We start from the raw sequence: 23,572 nt of genomic DNA, 5'->3' as shown, positions 1-23,572 counted from the left end.
TAATTTAATCAGGCTGGAGAAGTGCAATAATGCAAAACTAACCAGTCGCTTGCTTGGGAACTACACTTCTGTTTGGCGCATTCAAAATGACTTTACTATTGTCGTTGCTCGGCTCATGTTTGTATGGATATGTAAACGCAATCAGATAACAGGAGTTATGGCGTCTTTGTTGAGATGTTAAATTTTACAGCTATCTCTCTAACGCCAAGCCCCGCTCCCTATAGGCTATAAACAGAAGCCAGAAGAGAACTCTAACCCAGCGGTTTATGGCAAGGGGAAAATTTTGATTATACTCACAGCTGGGCACTCCGTTCCAGAGAGGCATGACAATTTAAAAAATACATGGCAGCAGGGACATTAATCTTTTAAATAACTAAATAATGGTTACGACTGCGGAGAGGGGAGCCTCACTAAGCTGCAACAACAAATTTTGCAATTGAGGCATCTTTTTCATATTTTAACTTAAAAGTGAGTTCAGTCTTCTGAAGACGGATAGTTGGAAACAAAAGCAGTGTGTTTGTGTGTGTGTGTGTGTGTGTGTGTGTGTGTGTGTGTGTGTGTGTGTGTTACTTATTCTTATTTTGGCTTAACTGTATATATTTTTTAATATGTCATTTTATTTTTTCCGTAAAATTAAAGAATTTAATTGTTTAGATACCGGCAACCATTTCGAACTAGTGCAGCGTCTTTACATCGAGAACTTTTCAGTTCACAGATATTTATGGGAGCTATTTTCATTTGTTGCGGGAACCCGTGTGATTTTTGAGGATTTAAAACTAGGGGTGTCTTATTTTGATGTAGTTTGATATAATTGTAGTTTTACGCATGCGTTTATGGAAACTACAAACTTAAAAAATCAATTACAGAAGAAGCTTATAATTTTTTTTATTAGAATTATGAGGTCAATATTGTTGTTTTTGTACTGAAAGTTGATTTATTCCCTCTTAGTGAAAAATGACCATATTTGAAACAATTTTAAAGTAAATCATTTTAGTCTCACAGTTAATAAAGTGTATCTTGTTAAATGTAAAACGATCGTTATAGATAATAAATTAATTCCAAAATTTTTTTTTGCAGTCTTGCCATAAGTGCTTGCTCATTTAAACTGCCCTCAGCATTTAATTTTACAGTTAGTTTTACTAATTTACAGCCAGATTTTCCGGGTTTTGCTCGATCGCACTGGTCAGTTCGAGACGGTGCCCGGGTTCCCATGCGGGGCTGGAGTTCGCAGTTAATGTCTAAACCGGGTTAAAGCAGCTCTCAGCTCGGCTTTGACCCGGCACAGGGCCGGGGGTGGAGGGGTGAGCCCGCGGTCAGCCTGTCTAAGATGAAAAAGTGAAACGACCCCAGAAAGAAAAGCCACAACTGAATGGCTTCATGTCAAACTCGGGATGAGAGGAAAATTTATTTATGCGATCTTCTAAAAGGCAATAGGCTGTTTATACGGATAAGTGCTTATGTTACTGCTGCTTGTGGTTATATCATCTGCAGACCCGAGTGTTGGATTCAGATCTGCAAAGACAGCCTGGTGAAAAATTACGTACTCGGAGTATCACATGAACACAAAGTCTGCAGCGAGAGTATCCAAGGCGATCATCTTGGACTGAATTAAATCTACAACCGGAGTGAAGAGGGACATTAAAGACGTCTAATTATACTACCAGATTTACAGCGTTAATCAATAATCAACCTATAATGGAAAAACGATACGAGAAGGTTGATTAAACCGCTGCCAAAGTAGCAATAAGTCATACATGTGGTAGAGAATCCCTTTTTAGATCAGTGGATCATATTCAAATAACGGTCACGCACGCATCCTCCCACTTTAACCCCTAATATCGGAGGAGACTATCCAACGAGCGAGCGAGCGAGCGAGAGAGAGAGAGAGAGGGAGGGAGAAACCCACGGAACAATAGGCTCGCGACTCCCGCAGGCCGCGTGAACTCTGCGTGGTCCCCACCTCGAGCCCCTGCGTTGGCCTGTCCAGCGTGGGGACTAATGAAACGGTGAACCAGCGGTCAACGATTCTGATTGACCCTCTGGCGACCTGACGGCAGCTAGGCTACATTCTTAAAGAAGAATGCTCTTTGAGAAACCGAAGCATCGCTCCGTTGTTGTTGTCTGTAAAAGAAATCCACCAAAGTTCAGAGCTAGGGAACACCATTCAAAGGTGTAAGCTAATGACGCCAGTGTCCGAGGGCAAGAATAATTGTGAAAAATGAAAGTCAAAAAACAAAACAAAAAACTCGGGATTAATAGTTCAACGTGAATGAACTCTCTTTTTTTGACCATTTGTATTTTCCACATCAGCAGAAAGGTGCCCTAAACTCTGCAGTTTCATTTTTCACCCAAAATCAATCAGAATTGTTATGGATCAGTGTTTGTTTCGCTCTTTTTTTGTTTAGCTTTCCCACTGTTTAACGTGAAAGCAATCATGCTCTACATAAAGTTTTGCTGTTCTTCTCACTCCATGCAACGCGAGCTTTTTGCTTTCGCAACAAATGGTTCTGACCGGAGTTGTCATCAAGCACTCATTCAACCAGCCATGGGAATTTAGAACATGTAAACACAAGGAATGAGCGTCTGACAGAGCACAGAAAATCGCCTAGGGGAAGAAATGGAAACAGAAACTCTATGTGGCATCTTGACCAAATTTGCAATACAAGTCGAAAAACAATGCAGACGTCAGCAATATTCATAATGATACATTACTGTATAAAGAGGTGAAGTGTGTGGGAATGGAAAAAAAAAGGCGTGGATAATGTTGCCTTCAGTGGAGCATGAGCATTGACACGTGAGGCAAATCAATACATATGTAACACATACATCTTACCCAAAAATTTAATATACAAGCAAAAAGAGTCAACATGATGACTGATGCTGTCAATTGCAAGTGCACAACTTGAATTCAAATATAGTTGGGTATAAACTGTGGTGCGTTCACTGGCAGCTGACGGCAGATGTTCAGCTGTAAACATTTAGAGGCGCTGTGGACCACCATAAATGTATTTCAGCAGGAACTAATGAGAAATTTAGATTCAGTTTCAGGGCCAAGTTCTCTGAAGCGCTGCAATTTTCAGTTCAGTCCAATAAATCTGAGGTCGAGGCCAAGTTTGGAAATTACCCCCAGCCACTATTTTAATGTGGATTAGTTTCACTGCAGCTGGTAGTTTGTTTACCAGCAAACTTGGCAGGAGACCAACTGCAATTTGGCAGTTACACTACAATCAAAGCTTGGCCAGCTAAACTATGAAAGACATGCAACTTTTAACTGCTGGTGGGCAACAGAACAGATCGCCTCCTCGTTGATTTCTAATGTTTAAAGTAAAGAAATGCTGCATACTTGTTTAACAAAGTGAGGTCATCGGTAACAAACTTCTCTACTGTAACAAAGTCTTTCTGATAAGCTAGCTTTTACCTCAGAAAGCCAAAATAGTATGCCTCAGTAAAGACATGGAAGAGAAAGCAGGGTCAGACTCACAGTCACACTTGCAGAACTTCAGTGAATTGTGTTCAAACAATAAAATTGATATCAGAGTAACTCTGACACTTTGTATAATAATTAACAAATGAGAATGTGGCTAGGACAAGGTGACCATCTCAATTTCACATTAACTATACTCTGCTGCAGTTACCTCATGGGCAACTGTTTGCCCTCTTTCATGCAGCAAGACCAATTTCATAAACCTGAAATTCACCTTGTGCCAATTATTGCTGACCTGCCTAGAATTTATGGTTTTATGTTAAACTGTAGAGCCAATTTAGAAGTAATTAACTTCAAGGACATTTACCAATATTAGGTAGGACAAAATGAAACATTTTGCAGCATATCTTTAAAATGTACACATTAAAATGATATACGAATAATTAGAAGACACTGCCTTGCAGTTTTCAAGAAAATATCATAAACTAATCCAGCTCTAGATAACCTTGTGGATCCAGGGAATCAATTCGTGCTTATGTGGAGAGCATTATGATTATTTAACCCGAGGAGAAGTCTGAAGTCTCAGGATGTTCTTGTTGAGCTATAGTCTTCTGGATGATGGCCTCACCAGTTTACAGTAATTGCACACATGTATCAGAATTAATGTGGTATGCCTTATAACGAATTATTGATGTCAGAAGGTACATGCTGAAGCACCATTAATGGTTTCAATAAATTATACAATGACACTTAACAACAGGTACACGCACATCTTTACAAAGAAGGGACTGGCTGAATAGTGATTTTGGGCATTGTAATTACTCTTACGCAGAGCATTAGTCAACACAATGGCCTCTATGAAAAAAGTCAGAATGAGGGCACAGGAGTGTAAATCTCTGTCAACAACAAAAAGAAGTCATCAGCAGCCAGCCATGAAGTGAACCTTCGCCTATATATACCCTGTAGAACCGAATGTGTGTGGAGCTGCTTCAGTCACAGATTGGGTTCTTGGGGAGTCTATGGGCGATGACTAACCATCCATCAAAATCCACGACAGGGGAGGAAAAAGGGATGACTCTTTACTGTGCTCTAGCTTTGCTAAAGGAACGTGTCCTTCTTCAGCCCTACAGTTCCACACTTTCATAGATTAGAAGGATTGTTTGACATTTGTGTGGTGTCAAGCACAGAAAAGTGTCCGTGAAGTGATGCTGTGCTTTGCTGCATACAAATGGATTGGCAAATCGGGCAGGATGGTTTGCTCATACTGAGTTTCACGGCATGAATTGTGATCATGCCGCTGGATCTAATTTCCTGCATGGTAGCGTAAAGGTTTGCTCAGTGACAAATCATAAAATCAATATTAAGTGCAGCATCTCAACAAGAACCACAGCACAGTATCTTGTTCTGGGGTGTAGAGCTGATAAAGCCCTGGCTTATGAAAAAAAAAATGCAACTCTGTTTGCTGCCCTGAGTACACCACCTCTGCAGACCATTCACAAATGTAGTAAATCTGTAACTCTTCAGTGAAAATCTGTTCACACCTTCCCTTTATCTCAGCTGGAACAAAAACTGTCTGATAGAAACTGAAGCTACAAACGCTTCAGCTGAAAAATATCCATTGTAACAACAATGGAAGAGCTGCCTATTTAAATGGCACTAGACCGTGACACAGAAAAAAAAATATTCTGACACTCTATTACCTATTTGGTTGCTTATCAGTCACTCTTTAAGGGCTGCTTTGTCTAAATGGCTCATTAGATCAGAGCCATTAAGCCCAAAGATGCATAAGTCCAGTTGTATTTTGTCAGCCATGGCAAAGACTTCAAACGCATTACATCCTCCATATGAACTCTTTAATGCTTTTTACAGGAGTATTATAGGAAGGAGTAAAAGTAGTTCATGTAGTAAAACTGGGGTTTTAGCTGCGCATCAGTCTTGCCAAATCCTCGGAGAGCAGCTGCAGCCAAAGAAATCCTCGTGAAATCTTGAAGGATTTCATACGGATTAATGGTCGATTGCTGGGTGTAAAGATGATCTATTAAGACCTTGACATTTGCGATTTACCATTTTTAAAGGGATCACTTTAGCAAAAGAGCAAAATTCCTTGCGCAATGACGCTCATTATGTCTCTCTTTCTTCGTGTGAGGGCACACATTTAGCATATTCCCACTTATCTCTTTCACCCTTTTTTCCACTAATTTTGCATTAAGCTTCATTTTTTAAGCCGTCGCATTTTTCTCTCGTTCGGCTTGATTTAGCATCATTTTTTAAAGCAATGCATTTTTCTCCCCCTCCTTTAAAAGCCGTGCTGGTGAGCGGGACACCTCGGCCTGACCTCGGCCGAACAAAGCCAACTACTAGTCACTGTCTGGGAACCTTTTATCCCATTCTTTTATTTGAGGCCTTTCTGACCGGCCACGTTTTGTTGTCCGTCCTTTGACTGGCCACAAGGCCAAATATGGCCCCGCCGTCCCTCAATATGGGCCAGATTAATTTTTCAGCTTCGGCCATCTGTGGGGGTAAAAGTCAGTCAGCTAAAAGTCATAAATCTACAGTCAGTGCGTCTTCAATAGGGGCTGTGTGGCAGAGGGTGATAGATAGATAGATAGATAGATAGATAGATAGATAGATATTACTCATATTAACACTTTAAATTGTCAGGATTATTTTTCAGTGTCCACAAACATCAAACCGTAGCAACTTACCCGGCCAGCAAATCTTCATTAGTTCTATAATGAACATTTTTTTCCTCCAAATTATCCCATTACGTCTGACATAAACAACCAAAAGTGTCGCCTCTCATTGGCTGGCCGCAGGGTCACGTGGCCCGAGCGGCCGTCCGTCTATTTGACAGCCGCAGGATGGCTTCATGCCAGAGGGGGGAAAAGAGACAGAGAGAGGGGAGAGAAAGAAAAATTAGTATTCTCCTACCAGCCTCACTATAAATCAATCATGGAGTCCTACGTGGTGAGCTGTAAATATGCTGAGCCGCAGTTCCCGCCATGTGAAGAAGATTACAGTAATTTTAATGAACAAGGGGGGTATTACAACAACCCCGAGGACAGTGGCAGTTATGGAGGGGGCTATATGTCCATGCAGCCCCCTCCGCCTCCCTATACACAACAACAAACCGGTTATCAACACTCTTTGCAGGGGCATCGCCGGCAAGATGGAGAGGACCCCTCGCAGCATCAAGATGCAACCTACCCGGTCTACAGAGAAACGGACGGGCCCGTGAAGGAGAGGTTTCCCGTGGGTGACCTGCAGTGCCAGGCCTGGATGACCTGCGCAAAGCCCGCTCAGGTGCAGAGGAAAACGGCCTGCCAGGGCAAAGACAAGCCGCCCATTGTTGTCTACCCGTGGATGAAGAAAGTGCACATCGCTCATGGTAGGGTAGCCTGAACGTTTTAATCAGTTGATCTTCACTCCCCATTTCATTTCTCCACAACATTGGTGTATTACTCATGTTAATGTTTTTATCTGTCTGGCCTTTCTTTCTTTCTTTCTTTCTTTCTTTCTTTGTATAGTGTTTTGTCCATTTGTGAGCATCGCTTTTTGTTGTCGAGTTATTTACGATCTTAGTGAGAGTCAGCGAGAATTACAGCCCCTATAAAGTTTTATGACCCTGCCCTGCTACAGCTTGTTTGTGTGTATGTGTGTGTGTGTGTATCTGATGTGTAACGCTTGCGGCGGAACAAACCTTTAAAGATAAAAGTCAAAATCGTTTCTTGGGAATCTTCCCAGACCACCACGAATGAAGATTACGACAGAAAATGCTACGTGATTATATCTGGAATGAGAATTTTAAAAGATCAACTCATTTTTATTTTAAACATATTCTTAATATGGGGCTTCACCCAGGCCCATCCTCATCATTACGGAACACAAAACAAAATAAAAGCTGTAAAATAAATAAAATAAATTTAAAGCGGTCTGTAAACCTCTGTTCTTTGTTTTTACAGTTAATCCAAATCATGTGGGCCCGGAGCCAAAGAGGTTGCGGACGGCCTACACGCGACAGCAGGTCCTGGAGCTCGAGAAGGAGTTTCACTTCAGCCGCTATCTTACGCGCCGCCGCCGAGTCGAGGTGGCCCACGCGCTCTGCTTGTCCGAACGGCAGGTGAAGGTGTGGTTCCAGAACCGGCGCATGCGCTGGAAGAAAGACAACAAGCTGCCCAACACCAAAGGAAAGAGCAAAAACAAGAAAGCGACCGACAACAACAACAACAACAACAACAGCAGCAGCAGCAGCGACAGCATGAAGACGGCGATAACTGTCTAAACACACAGGAGCGCAGAGTGTGGCAGTCGAAGCAGCCATGGTAGCACCTTCATTCTCCAAAGCTGATGTTGCTTAATTTATCCAGAGTGACTGCAGTCCTCAAACAATTCTCACCTGCTTTAAAGTTACGGCTTTGACGAACACAAGTTTATAAATTCCATGATTTTTGCCTTGTTTTTAACTTCAACTTTGGAGCATTTTAATTTTTTTCCTTTTTTGAGGTTCCATCCATATTGAATCTCATAATTAATGAATGAATGAATATATTTTAAGTTCACGGAGGCCCCGACATCTCTCTGGTGCAGACAGGGAATTGCTTCATATTTAGACATCCGATGAAGACGCAAAAACATAGTGCTCGTTTGTTGCGGTGCCAAAATACTCGTGACTGCGTGGAACCAGGATGAATCAGGGTTTTCTTTTCTCCACAGGGTAAACACAATACAGGGTTATAGAACAGCTACCTAAAAGCAGAAAAATACTAATTTATGAATATGCACGTTACCAAAATGTTACATAAACTGGCTCTTAGAGGGTAGGTAGAAGAGCAAAAACACCAAATTGCGTGTTGAGTGACTGCACAAATTATGTTTTAGCTTTTGATTTTGTGCAGAGAAGCATCCAAAAAGAATTCATATTTGGAAGGAAATTAGCCATATTTTTTTTCTTGGATTTTATTTCCAACATTTATAAATTTTTTTTTAAAAAAAAGAGCCAAAATGATGGCACAATTTTTTAACGCACACACCTGACTGTAAATCCAACTTCTTTTCTCAGGGTTACAGGGTTTTACAAAGATATCTTTTTTTTTTCTGAAAAAAAAATGTTTGATTTCGCACCGAGAGGATTAAACTAGCCCTCTGTGAAATACCATGATGTTGCATATAAATAGGTATGTTCTCTCTTTGATTCCAGTTTAATATGCTATCGATATCTATCATAGTCTACGCCAGTACTTATGTTTAATTTGTACTAATTAGAAGCATATTTTATTCCTTCTTTATAGCAAGCATCTTCGCCGTTATTTTTTCGTTACTTTTGAAAAAAAAGTGTATTCCTGTAATAATTTTATATGTGGAAATGTTTTGATAAAAATAGATGAGAAAATAATAATAATAAAAAACTTCAAACATTAAAGGTGTGAATATTTGTCTGTGTTGGAGGATAAGCGAAGGACCGATGATTTTTTTTTTTTTTTTTTTTTTTTTTTTTTTTTTTGTGGCGGTAGGGGAAGATGAGGTCGGGAGAGAATCAACGGAAGTGACGTGTGATTAGAAACAGTGAATTAAAGGCGAAATCGTGATATCCATTTTCGGCTTAAGAAAATAAAATAAATAAATATATAAAATAAATAAATGAAATACGGTGTCATCTTTAAGCAGCACGGTCTTTGTCGCAGTCACAACTTAACGGGGGCTCATGGTATAGATAAGCCAAGACTAATGTCTAGTGCGTCATGGCTCCGTTGACAAGCTTTTAAAATGCATGCACGCTGTCCCACGGGTGGATTTAGGTTGATCTTTACAGTCTAATTTTCGAGGAGTTATTAAACGGAGGTGAAACTAAGGAGAAAATTTGGCGTTAAAATATTTAAATTTGTGGTTTTTCTGTGTCTTTTACTGTTTAAATTTTTTTGGGGATGTAAATTATTATGATAAGAGACTTAAGTATTGTCTAGAATGATATCTTTGTTTAGAAGTTTATAATTCCCAGATACAATAATTCGGGCTCCTCATAGATCTTGTTTGTCCAAATCGCGAATTTTAGTATGAATATCAACTTAAGCGAAATCGTTTGTGCCAGGATCAAGATTAGCGGTTAGGCCTTTGCGTATAGTAAATTTACGGGAAAGGAACGTAAATCACAGTAAAATCCCTTGAAGTAGTGGAATCATGGCTGTGTGTATTTGTGTGTTGATATGTAAGAGAAATGAGCGCTGAGTGCCAATAATTGGTGGCTTCCGTTGGAGACTCGGTTACATGTGCAGGATAGGCACAAAGGGGACACGGAGCAACCTGGATTATCTATCACACGCTGAAGATCAACCACAGAGCTGCCACAATCATGACAAACAAAGTTCAGATCTTCACTAAAAACAGAAAAGCTTCTGAAGTTCTGCATGTCTGCAGTTTGAGATGTTACTCAGGGGAATAATACCACAAAAACACGTCAAACATCTGGAATTCAAAACCTGATCCCACTAAGACACACGGGTGATTACAAACGAGATGCAATTATTCCTAAAATTTTACACCACAAGTTCACACACATTCATGTATTTTATGTACATTTAAATGGACAGAAACAGAATGCAATAATACTGAACAGCATACTTTGTAGATATGCATGTGTTTGTGTTTGTGCGTGTACACCTACCTATCTTTCTCTAGTCTGTGATGAAACAGGAATGCCCCCGACTGGTAGCATTAAGTATTACAGTCTGAAAGAGAATTTTTTTTCAGTTTAAGATAAATAATATTTTTCCATTTAAGAAAACATGGAAATATTTACATTAGAAATATATGGATATATTTATCATTAGCCCTTTGGATTAACAGAAATGTGTATAATACAATGTAACGTAATCAATGCTAAATTAGCCTTAGTAATAATAAGGTATATGAACCAGAAACATACACATCTTTGCAAAGGTTACGATTTTGGGTTGTTACATCTATCCATGCATCATAATGTGTCTCAGTTACTTTGTCCACTTGCGTTTGCACTGTGAACACACAACCGTAAAAATGTACGACTACATCTACCTACAAGTAAGACTTTTAAGACGGGAATGAATGTTGGATACTTCTCACAAGATTAAGAGCATGGCAGGTCACTTTAAATACAGTCACGTGTTCGATTGTAAAGCTTAAAAATGGACAGGGTGAGAAATGTCACGAGAATGAAACAGTGAAGCATTTCTTATTAGGGTGTGGACAATAACATAGCTACAGAAAAACACAGAAACATGGGTGTGCCACAGGCTTGTTTAGATATGGTCGAATGCAGCAGCATTTTTCTGCAAATAGTCTGGATTAATAAACAAAATTTAAAAGATAAATGTTTAAATAGATAAAGTACAGTCGCTGTGACTATCTTGTAAGTTTTTAAAGATAAAGTTTTTATCTTTTATTTGGACATCATCTGCCTTTTCAGTCGTTTTCCTTGTACCTGACTATTTTTAGAGAAATGTTTTTTCTTTTTGTTGTTTCTACATCACTTAACACCGACATATTAATCATTTAAGAGTAAAAAGTCATCTCACAAGGGACGAAAGGTGTGTATCAAAGAATTCATTTTAAATAGCATTTTTAGGCATTTAGTCTTTTTGCACCAACAATGCAATTCCCAAACACATATTAGACAAAAACATGGGATGTCTCAGCATGCTGAGCAGTGTGTAATTAAAAACTATCTCCCGCAGGTGAAAAGTATCTGAAAATCAACTGACACAGGATGCAAAAGATGCATCTGACCTTTCAGTTGATTCATCTGTTTGCAGAAATTATCTCAATGGAAGGAAACTGGGAAGAAAAGGCTGATGTATGTCAAACTATTGAAGAACTGGACTGAAAATCAGTAATCACTGACTTTCTTATCTTATGTCTTATGGAGTGATGAATCCAAATGTGAAAATTTAGGTTCATCCCCAGTATAAACAGAGATCATAAGGAGACAGGTACAACAGTGAGATGCTTCCGCCATCTGTGTCATTTTTGGGGGCTGCATTTCAACCAGTAATGTTGGGGGATCTTGATAGATGGAATTATAACTGCAGAAAAGTACAGTACATTTTTGATCCACCACCCAGAACCTTCTGGAAAGCAATTGATTGCCAGCAGCTTAATTTTTTGACAATGATCCCAAACAAACTGTCAATGCAGTAAACACATGTCTAGATAGAAAAAAACACATAATGAAACACTATCAGTCATGGACTGGCCTCCCAAGAGCCCAGACCTCGACATTATTAGAGCAATGTGAGATCATCTTGACAGAAAAGGGAGCCAACATGCAAAATGGAATTTTGAGTGTCATTCAAGAAGGCTGGAGAAATATTCCTGAATAAAGAAATTACAAGAAAGTCTAAAACTAATAGAGTCTAAGAGAGTTCACACTGTGTTGAAGAATAAAGGTGGTCATATCAAATATGGATTTTCAAGCTCATTAGAATTGCACAACCCCTGTTTGTGCCTTGTATACTGCATTTCAATTGAAGTGACTATATATGTAAGAAGATTTTAATTTCTGTGTTCATAAACTTGGTGGGAAGGAGGCAACTCTTAAAGAAACTCCTCTGAATTAAATAATAACAATACAGCAAAAAAGCAAATATAATAAGACAGCAACAATAAAATAGTGGGCAAAATAACAAGTATATTAACTTTGCAGATATAAAGGTATAAACACACATAAATGCAGTTCTGCAGTCATGGAGTGTGGATGAATGCACGAATATTACAAACGCTATTAACCTAAAATTCACACCAAACCTGAGTTTGGTGTCTTGCCCAAGGATACTTAAACATGCAAACTAGAGAAGTGTGGGATTGAACCACTGCCCTCTATCTCCTGAGCCACAGCCACCCCACACCACCAGTCAAATATGATAAAATCCATTCATATTTAGGTTTTGCTGACTTTACCCTCCAAATGTATGTTTTCTGCCCTAGACATTATCCTTTTAATCCTATGTTTGCTGTAACAAAATTATCACACAGATTTCAAATAATGCTTCTCTGAGTCCATGTCTCTCTCACATGATGTGTCTGTTTTAGTCAGTTTCATATACACTTTTTGTGCGGTTAGTTCTTTCCCTTAAACCCAAATTAAAAATGCTACTTTAATAATATGTATTTTTCCATGCATCAAAAGCCTCAATTATTTCTAGTTAAATATAACAACATTGCTACAGTAGCCTCTATGCGCGTCCATAAAGTGGAACTAAAAATTAATGCAACCGCTTCTCTTACGGACATCAATCGCAGGCGGACCGGTCAGTGACTGCAGAACAAGTACTTGCCCTTAAACTTGCAAGCAGTGCTGTTGCTCAGATCGCTCATTATTCTAATCATTATTTAACAATAAGAGTACAACAGCAGCACCATGTCTCTTGCGGCAGAGGCGTTCATGTCGCAGATGGCAGGTAATATGTTGACTTCACCCCGTTTTTCTATTGATTATGAATAACATTAGCCAGCTAGCTAGCAAGAGCTAGGGTTCACAGTAACATAAGCTTTTTACAAATGTAGTTACTTACATATATGGACCTTTAGCTGTTACTATAGCTGCCTTTGTTCGCCTTTTCTTGGTTTCTTAAACAAAGGCTGACTGGCCTGGAAAAGCCCCAAGGCACTCTGTCATTCTGCATGTCGTGGATTGCTTGGCAGGTGTAACACAGGACTCTAATGTAAATAGCGCCATCTGTTTACTGTTAAAACCATAAATCAGCAGGGGGACGGCGAATTCAAGCGGAAACAGCTCAAGAGGGCTAAAGTTACTGACAACCCCGTATCGTTACAAAAACGGCTCAAATCTATCAATTTTAACAGAGACATGCTCAGAGATTCCCCCGGTGGCTGGAGGCTGTACTGCAAGCACGGCGGTGTTACAGCATAGGTCGTTGAGTGAGCACCGTGCACCTCGTGTCTGTATTCTTTATTGATTAACTTTATATGAGTAGAGGTGAAGAAGAGGGTGCAGTCAGGGTGATGTGGATGGAGATGAGTGTCAGGGGTGATTTGTGACAAAGTGAGCCAGAGTGAAAGGGAAGGTCTGCAAGATGGTAGTGAGACCTGCTGTGATGTATGGTCTGTAGACGGTACACTAACAAAGGTCAGTGGTGCTAAGGTTTTCTTTGGGAGTGAGCAGGATGGACAAGTAAGTATATCAGAGGGACAGATCAGGTTAAGGAGTTTGACAAAGTTAGAGAGGTGAGGCTGAGATGGTTTAGATATTTGCAGAGGAGGGGTAGTGAACATGGAGCTGGCAGGCAGGAGTAAAAAAAGGAAGACCACACAAATGGTCATGGATATAGCAAAGGAGGACATGCGGAGAGTTGGTGTGAGATGAAGGCAGATGATCCACCGGGATGACTGTTAAAGGGAGAGTCAAAAGTAGACGAAGAACAATTAGTAAAAGAATGTTGACAGCCGATCCCACAAGCAACATTATAGGTTAATGAGTCACATTATCACCGTATAATTGTGTGTGTTTGCTTGCATGTGTGTTTGTGACGTTGACAGCTGCTGAGCCGTGGCCTGAAAATGCAACCTTGTACCAGCCACTGAAGGGTGAGTTAGTGAAATGGAGGCACAATACATAATGTCAATAGCAATATAGCTATTTATATATTTTGTTGTTTTTGCAGAGGATCAGATTCTCCTGTCAGACTGCGCCTCATCTCTCGCTGTTCAGGTAAAGCAAACATGCATGTACACACATTACACACCTTGCTCAATGTAATGTTTATTTGTTAATAACTCAGTCTGTTGTGCTCAGGAAACAAGGAAAGCTTCTGTAAGTTTTAGTGGTTTTAATTCAAATATTTAATACTATTTTCATTATTTAATGAATGAAAACTGAACTCGTATAAAAGCTTTCAGTTCTTAATTGCGCAATTTTGAACATTTAACCAGCACAAAACTGATATAAGATAACAGATGAACATTGGCTGCTGCCAATGATTTAATGTCAACTTATTTGGTATCTTATTAATTGACTGCCAGCTAATAAGATACTGATCTTAGGTTGTTATACTGCTGAAAATATCTATCTATCTATCTATCTATCTATCTATCTATCTATCTATCTATCTATCTATCTAGAGAGAGAGAGAGAGAGAGAGAGAGAGAGAGATGCAAAATAAAGTTAACTGGTTTTTTTTTTTAAAGCATATCAAAGTATACCACAAGTAATATTTTTCATTTACTTTCACAGTATGTTTAGTTAACGCATTCAGCCCACAGGTGAACTATTTGAGACTGGGAGGAGATGCAAACCCAACCTCATGGAATTACAAGCTAGTGTCCTCCTAGTGCTTTTATTCCCCAGCTGCTTAATTCTGTCCCGTTTCTGATGTGCAGGCGTACCTGAGGATGTGTGGTCTGCCAGTTCAGGTGTTCTGCAGAGCAAACGCTGAATACATGTCACCTTCTGGTAAGTACACATGCTGCTTCAGAGACAAATTCTGGGTGTCTGATCTCAACACTGTGTGAATCTCAACACTCATACTGCTCATTAAAACATTACACAACTGTACACTGTAAGCTGGTTTGAACATTCTTAGCTAGGATTTTATTTGAAATTTTAGTCCACTATAAAATGAAATGCTAAGTTTGCTTCCAGGATTCGTGTAGGTGCATCTGGAAGTTACTTTGTTGCAGGTTAGCTTTTTGTGTTGAATTAAATGTGATGATTTTAATGCCCAGCCTTTTTATGTTTGTGTCCACAGGTAAAATTCCCTTTATCCACGTGGGCAACCAGGTGGTGTCAGAACTGGGGCCGATTGTGCAATTTACTAAAGCTAAGGCAAGTGTTGTACAGATGAAAGCTGTTTGTTTCTTTTGGCAAATTTGCTTCTAGTTTTTCCCAGTGGAGGAGCAGGTTTTCATATTTCTTTCTGCTGTTGTCTTCTTTTGGGTACTTAGGGTCATTCTTTGAGCGATGGCTTAGATGACGTTCAGAGAGCTGAAATGAAAGCGTACATGGAGCTGGTCAACAATATGCTGCTTACTGCTGAGGTATGAAAAACATAAAAACCATAACATACTGATACTAGAACTTCAGCACATGTACAGTTTTTATGAATGTGTCTGAGATATATCCTCTCACACATGTCCTCATCTCTCTACAGTTGTACATTCAGTGGTGTGATGATTCTACAGCCACTGAGGTGTGTACACCAGGCTTTTTAAAAAAACGTATTAAAGTCTTGATAGCCTCCTAATCAGCTGTATCTGTTTTTGTAGATTTCTCGTCCCAGATACAGCAGTCCGTACTCATGGCCTCTCAATAAAATCCTCGCCTACCAGAAGCAGTGGGAGGTGCGCAGGAAGATGAACGCCATTGGCTGGGGAGGGAAAACGTTGGAGCAGGTTAGCGACAACCTGGAAGTGAAAAGTTGATGTTTTGCAAGCACTACAATTCCCTTTCTGCAATCACAAAAATAATTTCATATCTTATTCTTTTAAAGGTGGAATTCTTCAAATTTTTTCAAAAGAATTGATCTTTTAGACAGTTTGAAGGCTCTTAAGTTTAACTTATTTGTGTTTGTCTCTTATTTGTCTATGTAGGAAAAAGAACCCAGTCTGATCGTCAACATCAGACTGTCTAGAAAAAAAAAAAAAAAAGTAAACAAACGTGTTTTAAAAGTCTTTCCGCCCTGATGTGTTTCAGGTTTATGAAGATGTGAGTCAATGCTGCCAGGCTCTCTCTCAGAGGCTGGGAACACAGTCATACTTTTTTAATAAACAGTATGTATTTTTTTTCTATCTGTATGTATCGCTTTCTCTTTTGTCTTGTTTATAGCGACTGAATAACAAATCTACATCTGAGTTCTCCAGAATCCTTTCTCCAACCCCTGTTATAGGCGTTCACACCAAAAAGGAAATGTTTTTAATTATTGCAAGCAGTTTTCCTTGAGCACCACCTTGTGGTTTAAAATTGTAATGATCTCGTAATCAACTGAAAAGCTTTGTTCTGTACTCCCTGACAATGTTTGATTTGTGTTAAAACAAAGTATTACAAGTGAAGCCAGTGTCTGTAACACCTCATTTCTGATTATATTTAAAGCTGAAGGAGTGCCAGTCATTAACTGAGTGTGTGTGTGGCGTGTGTGTTATAGGCCTACGGAGCTGGATGCATTGGTGTTTGGCCATCTCTTCACTATACTGACTACTAGACTGACCAGCACTGAGCTGGCAGAGAGGGTCAAGAGCTACAGCAATCTTCTGTCCTTCTGCAGACGCATTGAACAGACCTACTTTGAAGACAAGAGCTCCTGAAGCTGTCTTTCTATCACCTCTTGTACATTCTTTCCTTCTCTCATTCCCCAGATTGTAGCCCTAAGAAGCTGAAATGCCTAAAAAAAAATTGCATACGTGTCCTTTTTCCTATTTTTCCTTCACTTTTGGCTTCCTGTTCATACATCATCTCCAGAAGTTTAAGAATTATGAATGTCCTAAAGTAAGCATCATTTTTAAGTGTAGTAAGAATATGTAAAAGAAAATGTCCTGAGTTAAATGTATTTTTCAAAATATTATGAGAACAAATGCCACATATGCTAGTAACTGTGATCATCACAGTTAGTGGAAGACCTTGAGAATCTAGCTTTATAAAAAGTGAATACAAAAAATATCAAAGCTGATATACAACCTTAAATCAGTCTGAAATGAACATCAAAGATTAGGATTAAACGCTGATCAGACTTCTAAATCTTTCAGATTTGTTGTCAGGATCAAGTTCACCTCAGCAGAATGTCTGTGCACACTTGGGTTTTTCATGTTTTACACTCTTTTTCACGGAAGCGGTGTCTACATGTGTCAGAGTGCATGAGTGCGTTTCTAAACGCCCACCGCCTCGCTGAAAACCGAGGTGTGGATTTCCCAGCCTCGTGACATGACTGCATTTCAGAAAACAGAACTCCACTTGACCTATGTCCGAGGTCAAATGGCTCACTGTGTTTTTCCTCCAGGGCAGACCCAAAGCTTGCAAGAAATGTGAAACGGAGAGAGAAAATCCAGAGAGAGGTTGCTTCTTATTCTGTACAAAATGCATGAACATAATCATGAAGATGTGATTTATTTCTTATTTTTTCCATGTTTTACTTGTGTGAATAGAAAGTGCCTACATGATGGAATACACTTGCCACAATACATTTCTCCCCTAAATAATATGTGTTCGGAAGTTTGTTTGATATTGTTTGAAATTATAACACAAAACTATATAGTGGCTCTTTCATTAGGTACCCCTGTATGTTTTAGCATCGGGTTTTATTGGATTAATCCCTCATATGTTGCCAAAACAAAATCTGAAAGAGAGAAGTTTAAAAAGACGGAACATGCTGCCAAGTTATCGGATGTCTGTTTCTACCTTTGGGTCTAATACAAGCTCAATGGTAATGTCTGATCACCTCTGATTGCCCTCGAGTTGAACAGGTTGTGAGTGCGTGACAGCCGGGCAGAGCGAGCGTCTGTCTTCCAGGTTTCCTGTGAGGTCGGGCTTTGACCCTTGAACTTCCAGGAGCTGTGGCATCATGACTAATGACCTGCAACGACCAAATGCTGCACACTTGGAGGTCATCAGCCAGGCACCAGACAGAGATAAATACATGGAAAAACAAAAAGGTACATCTTATTGAAGACGTAGTCAAGTCTGCAGTTATTTGTAGATTTTCTTCATGCTATATTAGGGTTTTGATTAATTATTAACCTCTAAAAATAGACCTAAAACACCATACAAGTAAAAGACTGAAGTAATGTGAATTAGTTTTGGTTGGAAATTGAACAGATGATGGAGAACAATGCTGAGAAATTGTCAGCAGACCTACAGTGTCATTTGTAGTTAGGTCCTTATGAATATTCTCATGGTTTTTTTTTTATTGTTGAACATTTCTAAGGAAAAAATGTAATGTATGCAAAACCACAGTGTGAATAAAAGTTATGACAATTTATCCTTTATTTGTCCAGGTAAAAGTCTCACAGAGATTAAAAAGAAACCTGGCCAAGAGGGCAACACAAAATACAACAAATATAACATACAGGGAGTGCAGAATTATTAGGCAAATGAGTATTTTGTCCACATCATCCTCTTCATGCATGTTGTCTTACTCCAAGCTGTATAGGCTCGAAAGCCTACTACCAATTAAGCATATTAGGTGATGTGCATCTCTGTAATGAGAAGGGGTGTGGTCTAATGACATCAACACCCTATATCAGGTGTGCATAATTATTAGGCAACGTCCTTTCCTTTGGCAAAATGGGTCAAAAGAAGGACTTGACAGGCTCAGAAAAGTCAAAAATAGTGAGATATCTTGCAGAGGGATGCAGCAGTCTCAAAATTGCAAAGCTTCTGAAGCGTGATCATCGAACAATCAAGCGTTTCATTCAAAATAGTCAACAGGGTCGCAAGAAGCGTGTGGAAAAACCAAGGCGCAAAATAACTGCCCATGAACTGAGAAAAGTCAAGCGTGCAGCTGCCAAGATGCCACTTGCCACCAGTTTGGCCATATTTCAGAGCTGCAACATCACTGGAGTGCCCAAAAGCACAAGGTGTGCAATACTCAGAGACGTGGCCAAGGTAAGAAAGGCTGAAAGACGACCACCACTGAACAAGACACACAAGCTGAAACGTCAAGACTGGGCCAAGAAATATCTCAAGACTGGTTTTTCTAAGGTTTTATGGACTGATGAAATGAGAGTGAGTCTTGATGGGCCAGATGGATGGGCCCGTGGCTGGATTGGTAAAGGGCAGAGAGCTCCAGTCCGACTCAGACGCCAGCAAGGTGGAGGTGGAGTACTGGTTTGGGCTGGTATCATCAAAGATGAGCTTGTGGGGCCTTTTCGGGTTGAGGATGGAGTCAAGCTCAACTCCCAGTCCTACTGCCAGTTTCTGGAAGACACCTTCTTCAAGCAGTGGTACAGGAAGAAGTCTGCATCCTTCAAGAAAAACATGATTTTCATGCAGGACAATGCTCCATCACACGCGTCCAAGTACTCCACAGCGTGGCTGGCAAGAAAGGGTATAAAAGAAGAAAAATTAATGACATGGCCTCCTTGTTCACCTGATCTGAACCCCATTGAGAACCTGTGGTCCATCATCAAATGTGAGATTTACAAGGAGGGAAAACAGTACACCTCTCTGAACAGTGTCTGGGAGGCTGTGGTTGCTGCTGCACGCAATGTTGATGGTGAACAGATCAAAACACTGACAGAATCCATGGATGGCAGGCTTTTGAGTGTCCTTGCAAAGAAAGGTGGCTATATTGGTCGCTGATTTGTTTTTGTTTTGTTTTTGAATGTCAGAAATGTATATTTGTGAATGTGGAGATGTTATATTGGTTTCACTGGTAAAAATAAATAATTGAAATGGGTATATATTTGTTTTTTGTTAAGTTGCCTAATAATTATGCACAGTAATAGTCACCTGCACACACAGATATCCCCCTAAAATAGCTAAAACTAAAAACAAACTAAAAACTACATCCAAAAACATTCAGCTTTGATATTAATGAGTTTTTTGGGTTCATTGAGAACATGGTTGTTGTTGTTCAATAATAAAATTATTCCTCAAAAATACAACTTGCCTAATAATTCTGCACTCCCTGTATAGCAATATAACTACAAACATCTGAATCATATGAAATAGCACATCTTTACAAGAGCAATTCACATTATTATCATGCTGCCCAACTGCAAGCTCTAGATTTGGAGCTTATGAGGGAAAAAGGGTAAGCAATGCATGATTTCTAATGTGAATCAACTGATTTTAAGCTAAAATAGAGTCACAACAGTAGCGTACAGCGACAGTGTTTTATGGTGCAGAGATAGTAATGCGCTTATTGTCAAAACTGGTGACACCAGACGAGCAGAATTTTCCCTGATTGCCCTTGATTCTACTCTCCTGCAGGGAGGAAGATTACAGCCAAGTCCACACATCTCTGACTTTTCTGTTACCTTTAAAATGTTCTCATGCTGTGTCCAAACTCTTATTTTGGCCTTCCACTTCATGGAGACAATGCCTGAGGCCATTAGAGGGGGCAAAGGGTTTCAGGTTCAATCTGTGGCAATGAGTTTGGGGTTGAAGGGCAGAGGTACAGCCTTGACTGTTCACTAGTCCATCACAGGGTAACACAGTCTTATAGCCACACCTACAGTCAGTTTTGAATCACAAATTAACTCAAGTCAAAAGCATGACAGAGGAATATTAGAAACCAAAACGATGCTAATCAAATTCTACGTTCATAAAAGTGCACAGAAAACTGAAAAACATGCATTTGTCTTCCCACACAAGCTTAATATTTGCATACAGGAAGGGACTGCATACAGTTATATTTTTGAAACATGGACAAGATTTATCACTAAAGCAGGTTTACCCCGAGCTACAAATTGTATTGAAAAAGTTTTTCCAGAAGGGGGCAGCATTGGGATTCCAAAGTATCTTGCAGTGGCAGGGCTTTAAGTGATTTGGGGCCAGCTTGTCAAAGCAAATTTATCGTGGATTTTCTCAAACTGCGGTTAGGAAAAAAACTGAAAGAAGAAGAAAAAGGATGAAACAAATGGCGAGAGAGTCTAGTTTAACTGCTTTTTCAGTTTTGGAGAGAGAGAAACATTTGGTTCTTATTATGAGAAAAAGTCACACAGCTGGTTGCACTGGTTATCATTATGTTTCTTGATCATGCTGGGTCAGTGTGTACTCAAATTCAAACCACTGAGGAATTTGAGTGGGTGGAGCTGTACAGTCCAAATGCACTTAGAATTATTATTTTCAGCTGTGGATTTCATGTGATGGCCTGGAACAGGCGATGCATTTTCTTTTGATAATATTCTTGATCGATTTATACGTTTATGGATTTGTTCCCCCCAAAAAGTCTTCCCATGTAACAGTTCAGCATTCTCTTTGATAGATTAAATTAAAGGATAGTACAATTAGTTAATATGAGGGCGGTGATGGGAGGGAGGTAAAAATGAAGATCATTGCCAAATCGTGGGAATCATTGTCCCATCATGGAAGAAGTTGACAATGTAAGTTTTGTATTCAAGGATGTGAATGTGCATCTGTACATGTGCTGTGATATCAGATTAGCCAATACGTCTGGAGGCTGATGATTACACAGCTTGATTTTCAGAGTGAGTCATGATGCATAATGTGGACTTTCTGTGAAAGAGGTTGTTTTTTCACTCATGTTAATTGCATCTGGTGTGTATGAGCTGGTTTGTGTGTGTGTGTGTGTGTGTGTCTATGCAAGTACTGAACTGAATCAATGCAATGTGTAGTTTCTGATGCTGCGACCCAGTAATTCTTTAATCTCATTCACATAAACTGGATCAGCATGTCTTCTCAGGTGTCAAAGCATAGGGGTGGTTTAAGTGATTTGGAGACCTCAGGCAGTCAAACACTGAGCTAAGTGCCTGTGGGTTTGTATATGGGTGTGAGCCACACACACACACACACACACACACACACACACACACACACACACACACACACACACACACAGAGAAATCTGTGAATGTTACGTTTTAACATGACAGAATCATCCCACCCTTGAAAAAATAATTTCACTGAGACTGAGTGGCTGACTTTGCAAAATATGACGTGACACAACCCCCTACATTCCCTGCAATTTACCACCACTCTGCCAAGACTCGCTGCCATTACAGCTCTGCTGGAAACTCTGCCTCTCTACTCACATTTCACACTCACGGAAAGAAACAAAAACTATTTGCAGGCAATGATTTTCAGGGAGAAAATGCAGAAAAGCTTTCTAAGTCCGTGCAGAAATGTACCCTTTCTTGTTAAAAACAAAGATGTGTAGACTTAAACTTATGAGGTCTTCACTGATTAGCAGTCTCTTAGGTTGTGTTAAACCTAAATCTAAAGCTAGTTTTTATTCATTGCCTTTAGAGGTAAGGAGGCACTTTTACACATTTTACACATATTGCTTTATTTATTATGACGATTACTCAGTGAGGACAGTCAAGATTATAAACTGGAGTTAAAAGATGTGGACACGTTGGCTTTTGAGTTGAATAAAGAATCATTAGTTGTTCTTTTTAAAACATTAAACTAACTGAAGCATGAATATGCCAATAGAAACAAATCAATTATATTTTTAAAATTTCTTTGTTGTTTTTACTATTATCCTTTGTGAGATGATTGGCTTTAAATATTAAACCCTTAAAAGTGTAACATTATAACTATGTGATCAAATGTTTCCCTGCAACCGTTCACATTCTGAAACACTGCACAAGAGCTGCAGCAGCTGTTTCACCAGAATTTACTTAAGCAAACATTTCCCTGTCTGGTGCCACTGAGAAATTTACTTAAGTAAACATTTTTGCACCCGTCCTTCTTATGAACCCCTCCTGGTATGATCTAATATGAAAAACAGTATAAAAAAGTGATATAGTTTAGTAAAACGTAAGCACTTTCATTGTAACCCACAGAAAAGGCAGACGACATCTCATTTTTTGCTTTCTTGGTCCTTTCCCTGCAGCCAAACCAGGGTTTTCTACCTTTTCTCCAGGTAGGTTTCCTTGTTTCTAGCATTTCCTTTAAAATGCTATATTTAGTTTCACATACTACTCTTGTAGGAGACCCAAAATGCAGTACACAGGAGATAGAGTTTGCAAACAAAAAGTGAGCTTTATTGCTGGTAGCAAGTCCAAGAAAAACTCCAAATGAGAGGAGAAACAGAATCCAAAAAACACAAGGAAGCAGAAATAATGTAGGGTCAACTCAAGAATCATACATTTAAAACTAACCTGTTTTCCTCATAACTGGGATCTAGATTCCAGACTGTTGCCACAGATGCTCTGGCAAATGAAGGTGCAATGCTAGAGCAGGGGGGATCCCAACCTTACTGCTGCAGTTTACCTTTAGCACCAGCAGGATTCTTAAAGTAAGCTAAGGGAAGCTCTTAGTTATATTTTATGCAGCCTTCAAGTACTACAAGGAAAGAATGCACCACTGTACATTTCATTAATCCATAGTTCACATCATACTATGACAATGCATTGCTGAATGAAACCAGGAGAGCATTTCTCTTTACTTTCAGTTCATGTTGCTCCAGCTGTTATAGCTCATCAAATCTTCTTCAGCTAACTCACTACTGGCTAAAATGACTAGTTAGAAAGATGAAACAT

The 23,572-nt window shown here is 39.5% G+C and overlaps 2 protein-coding genes and 1 long non-coding RNA gene across 3 annotated transcripts; 2 read left to right on the top strand and 1 right to left on the bottom strand.

Annotated features, from left to right (window-relative positions):
- Positions 1-1,838: 1,838 nt before the first annotated feature.
- On the bottom strand, positions 1,839-13,212 carry LOC146375252 (uncharacterized). The gene is made up of 3 exons (XR_014802002.1): positions 12,967-13,212; positions 10,083-10,146; positions 1,839-6,289 (listed from the first exon to the last, which is right to left on the bottom strand). It is a non-coding gene; the product is annotated as an uncharacterized LOC146375252 (long non-coding RNA).
- Positions 6,285-8,721, top strand: LOC146375253 (homeobox protein Hox-D4b-like). The gene is made up of 2 exons (XM_084948940.1): positions 6,285-6,812; positions 7,387-8,721. Exons 1-2 carry the CDS (start codon positions 6,377-6,379, stop codon positions 7,704-7,706), a joined length of 756 nt encoding a protein of 251 aa, XP_084805066.1. The 5' UTR covers positions 6,285-6,376; the 3' UTR covers positions 7,707-8,721.
- On the top strand, positions 12,683-17,599 carry mtx2 (metaxin 2). The gene is made up of 10 exons (XM_084948939.1): positions 12,683-12,852; positions 13,952-13,999; positions 14,077-14,123; positions 14,792-14,864; positions 15,160-15,236; positions 15,356-15,448; positions 15,562-15,600; positions 15,677-15,802; positions 16,104-16,180; positions 16,552-17,599. Exons 1-10 carry the CDS (start codon positions 12,813-12,815, stop codon positions 16,709-16,711), a joined length of 780 nt encoding a protein of 259 aa, XP_084805065.1. The 5' UTR covers positions 12,683-12,812; the 3' UTR covers positions 16,712-17,599.
- Positions 17,600-23,572: the final 5,973 nt, after the last annotated feature.

The sequence above is a fragment of the Perissodus microlepis genome, chromosome 13 (assembly GCF_051167445.1).
Source record: "Perissodus microlepis isolate ML-2025 ecotype Zambia chromosome 13, ASM5116744v1, whole genome shotgun sequence".
NCBI classification, from domain to species: Eukaryota; Metazoa; Chordata; class Actinopteri; order Cichliformes; family Cichlidae; genus Perissodus; species Perissodus microlepis.
The sequence above is the reverse complement of the archived record's forward strand: the minus strand, read 5'-3'. Positions and strand labels throughout refer to the sequence as shown.

What these genes read in the sequence shown, in the direction of transcription:
- LOC146375253 (XM_084948940.1), top strand. Translation starts at nt 6,377, where the DNA reads ATGGAGTCCTACGTGGTGAGCTGTAAATATGCTGAGCCGCAGTTCCCG. An exon ending in GAAAGTGCACATCGCTCATG is followed by an intron (nt 6,813 to 7,386) that starts GTAGGGTAGCCT and finishes TTGTTTTTACAG; the next exon opens with TTAATCCAAATCATGTGGGC.
- mtx2 (XM_084948939.1), top strand. Translation starts at nt 12,813, where the DNA reads ATGTCTCTTGCGGCAGAGGCGTTCATGTCGCAGATGGCAG. An exon ending in ATGATTCTACAGCCACTGAG is followed by an intron (nt 15,601 to 15,676) that starts GTGTGTACACCA and finishes CTGTTTTTGTAG; the next exon opens with ATTTCTCGTCCCAGATACAG. An exon ending in TCATACTTTTTTAATAAACA is followed by an intron (nt 16,181 to 16,551) that starts GTATGTATTTTT and finishes TGTGTGTTATAG; the next exon opens with GCCTACGGAGCTGGATGCAT.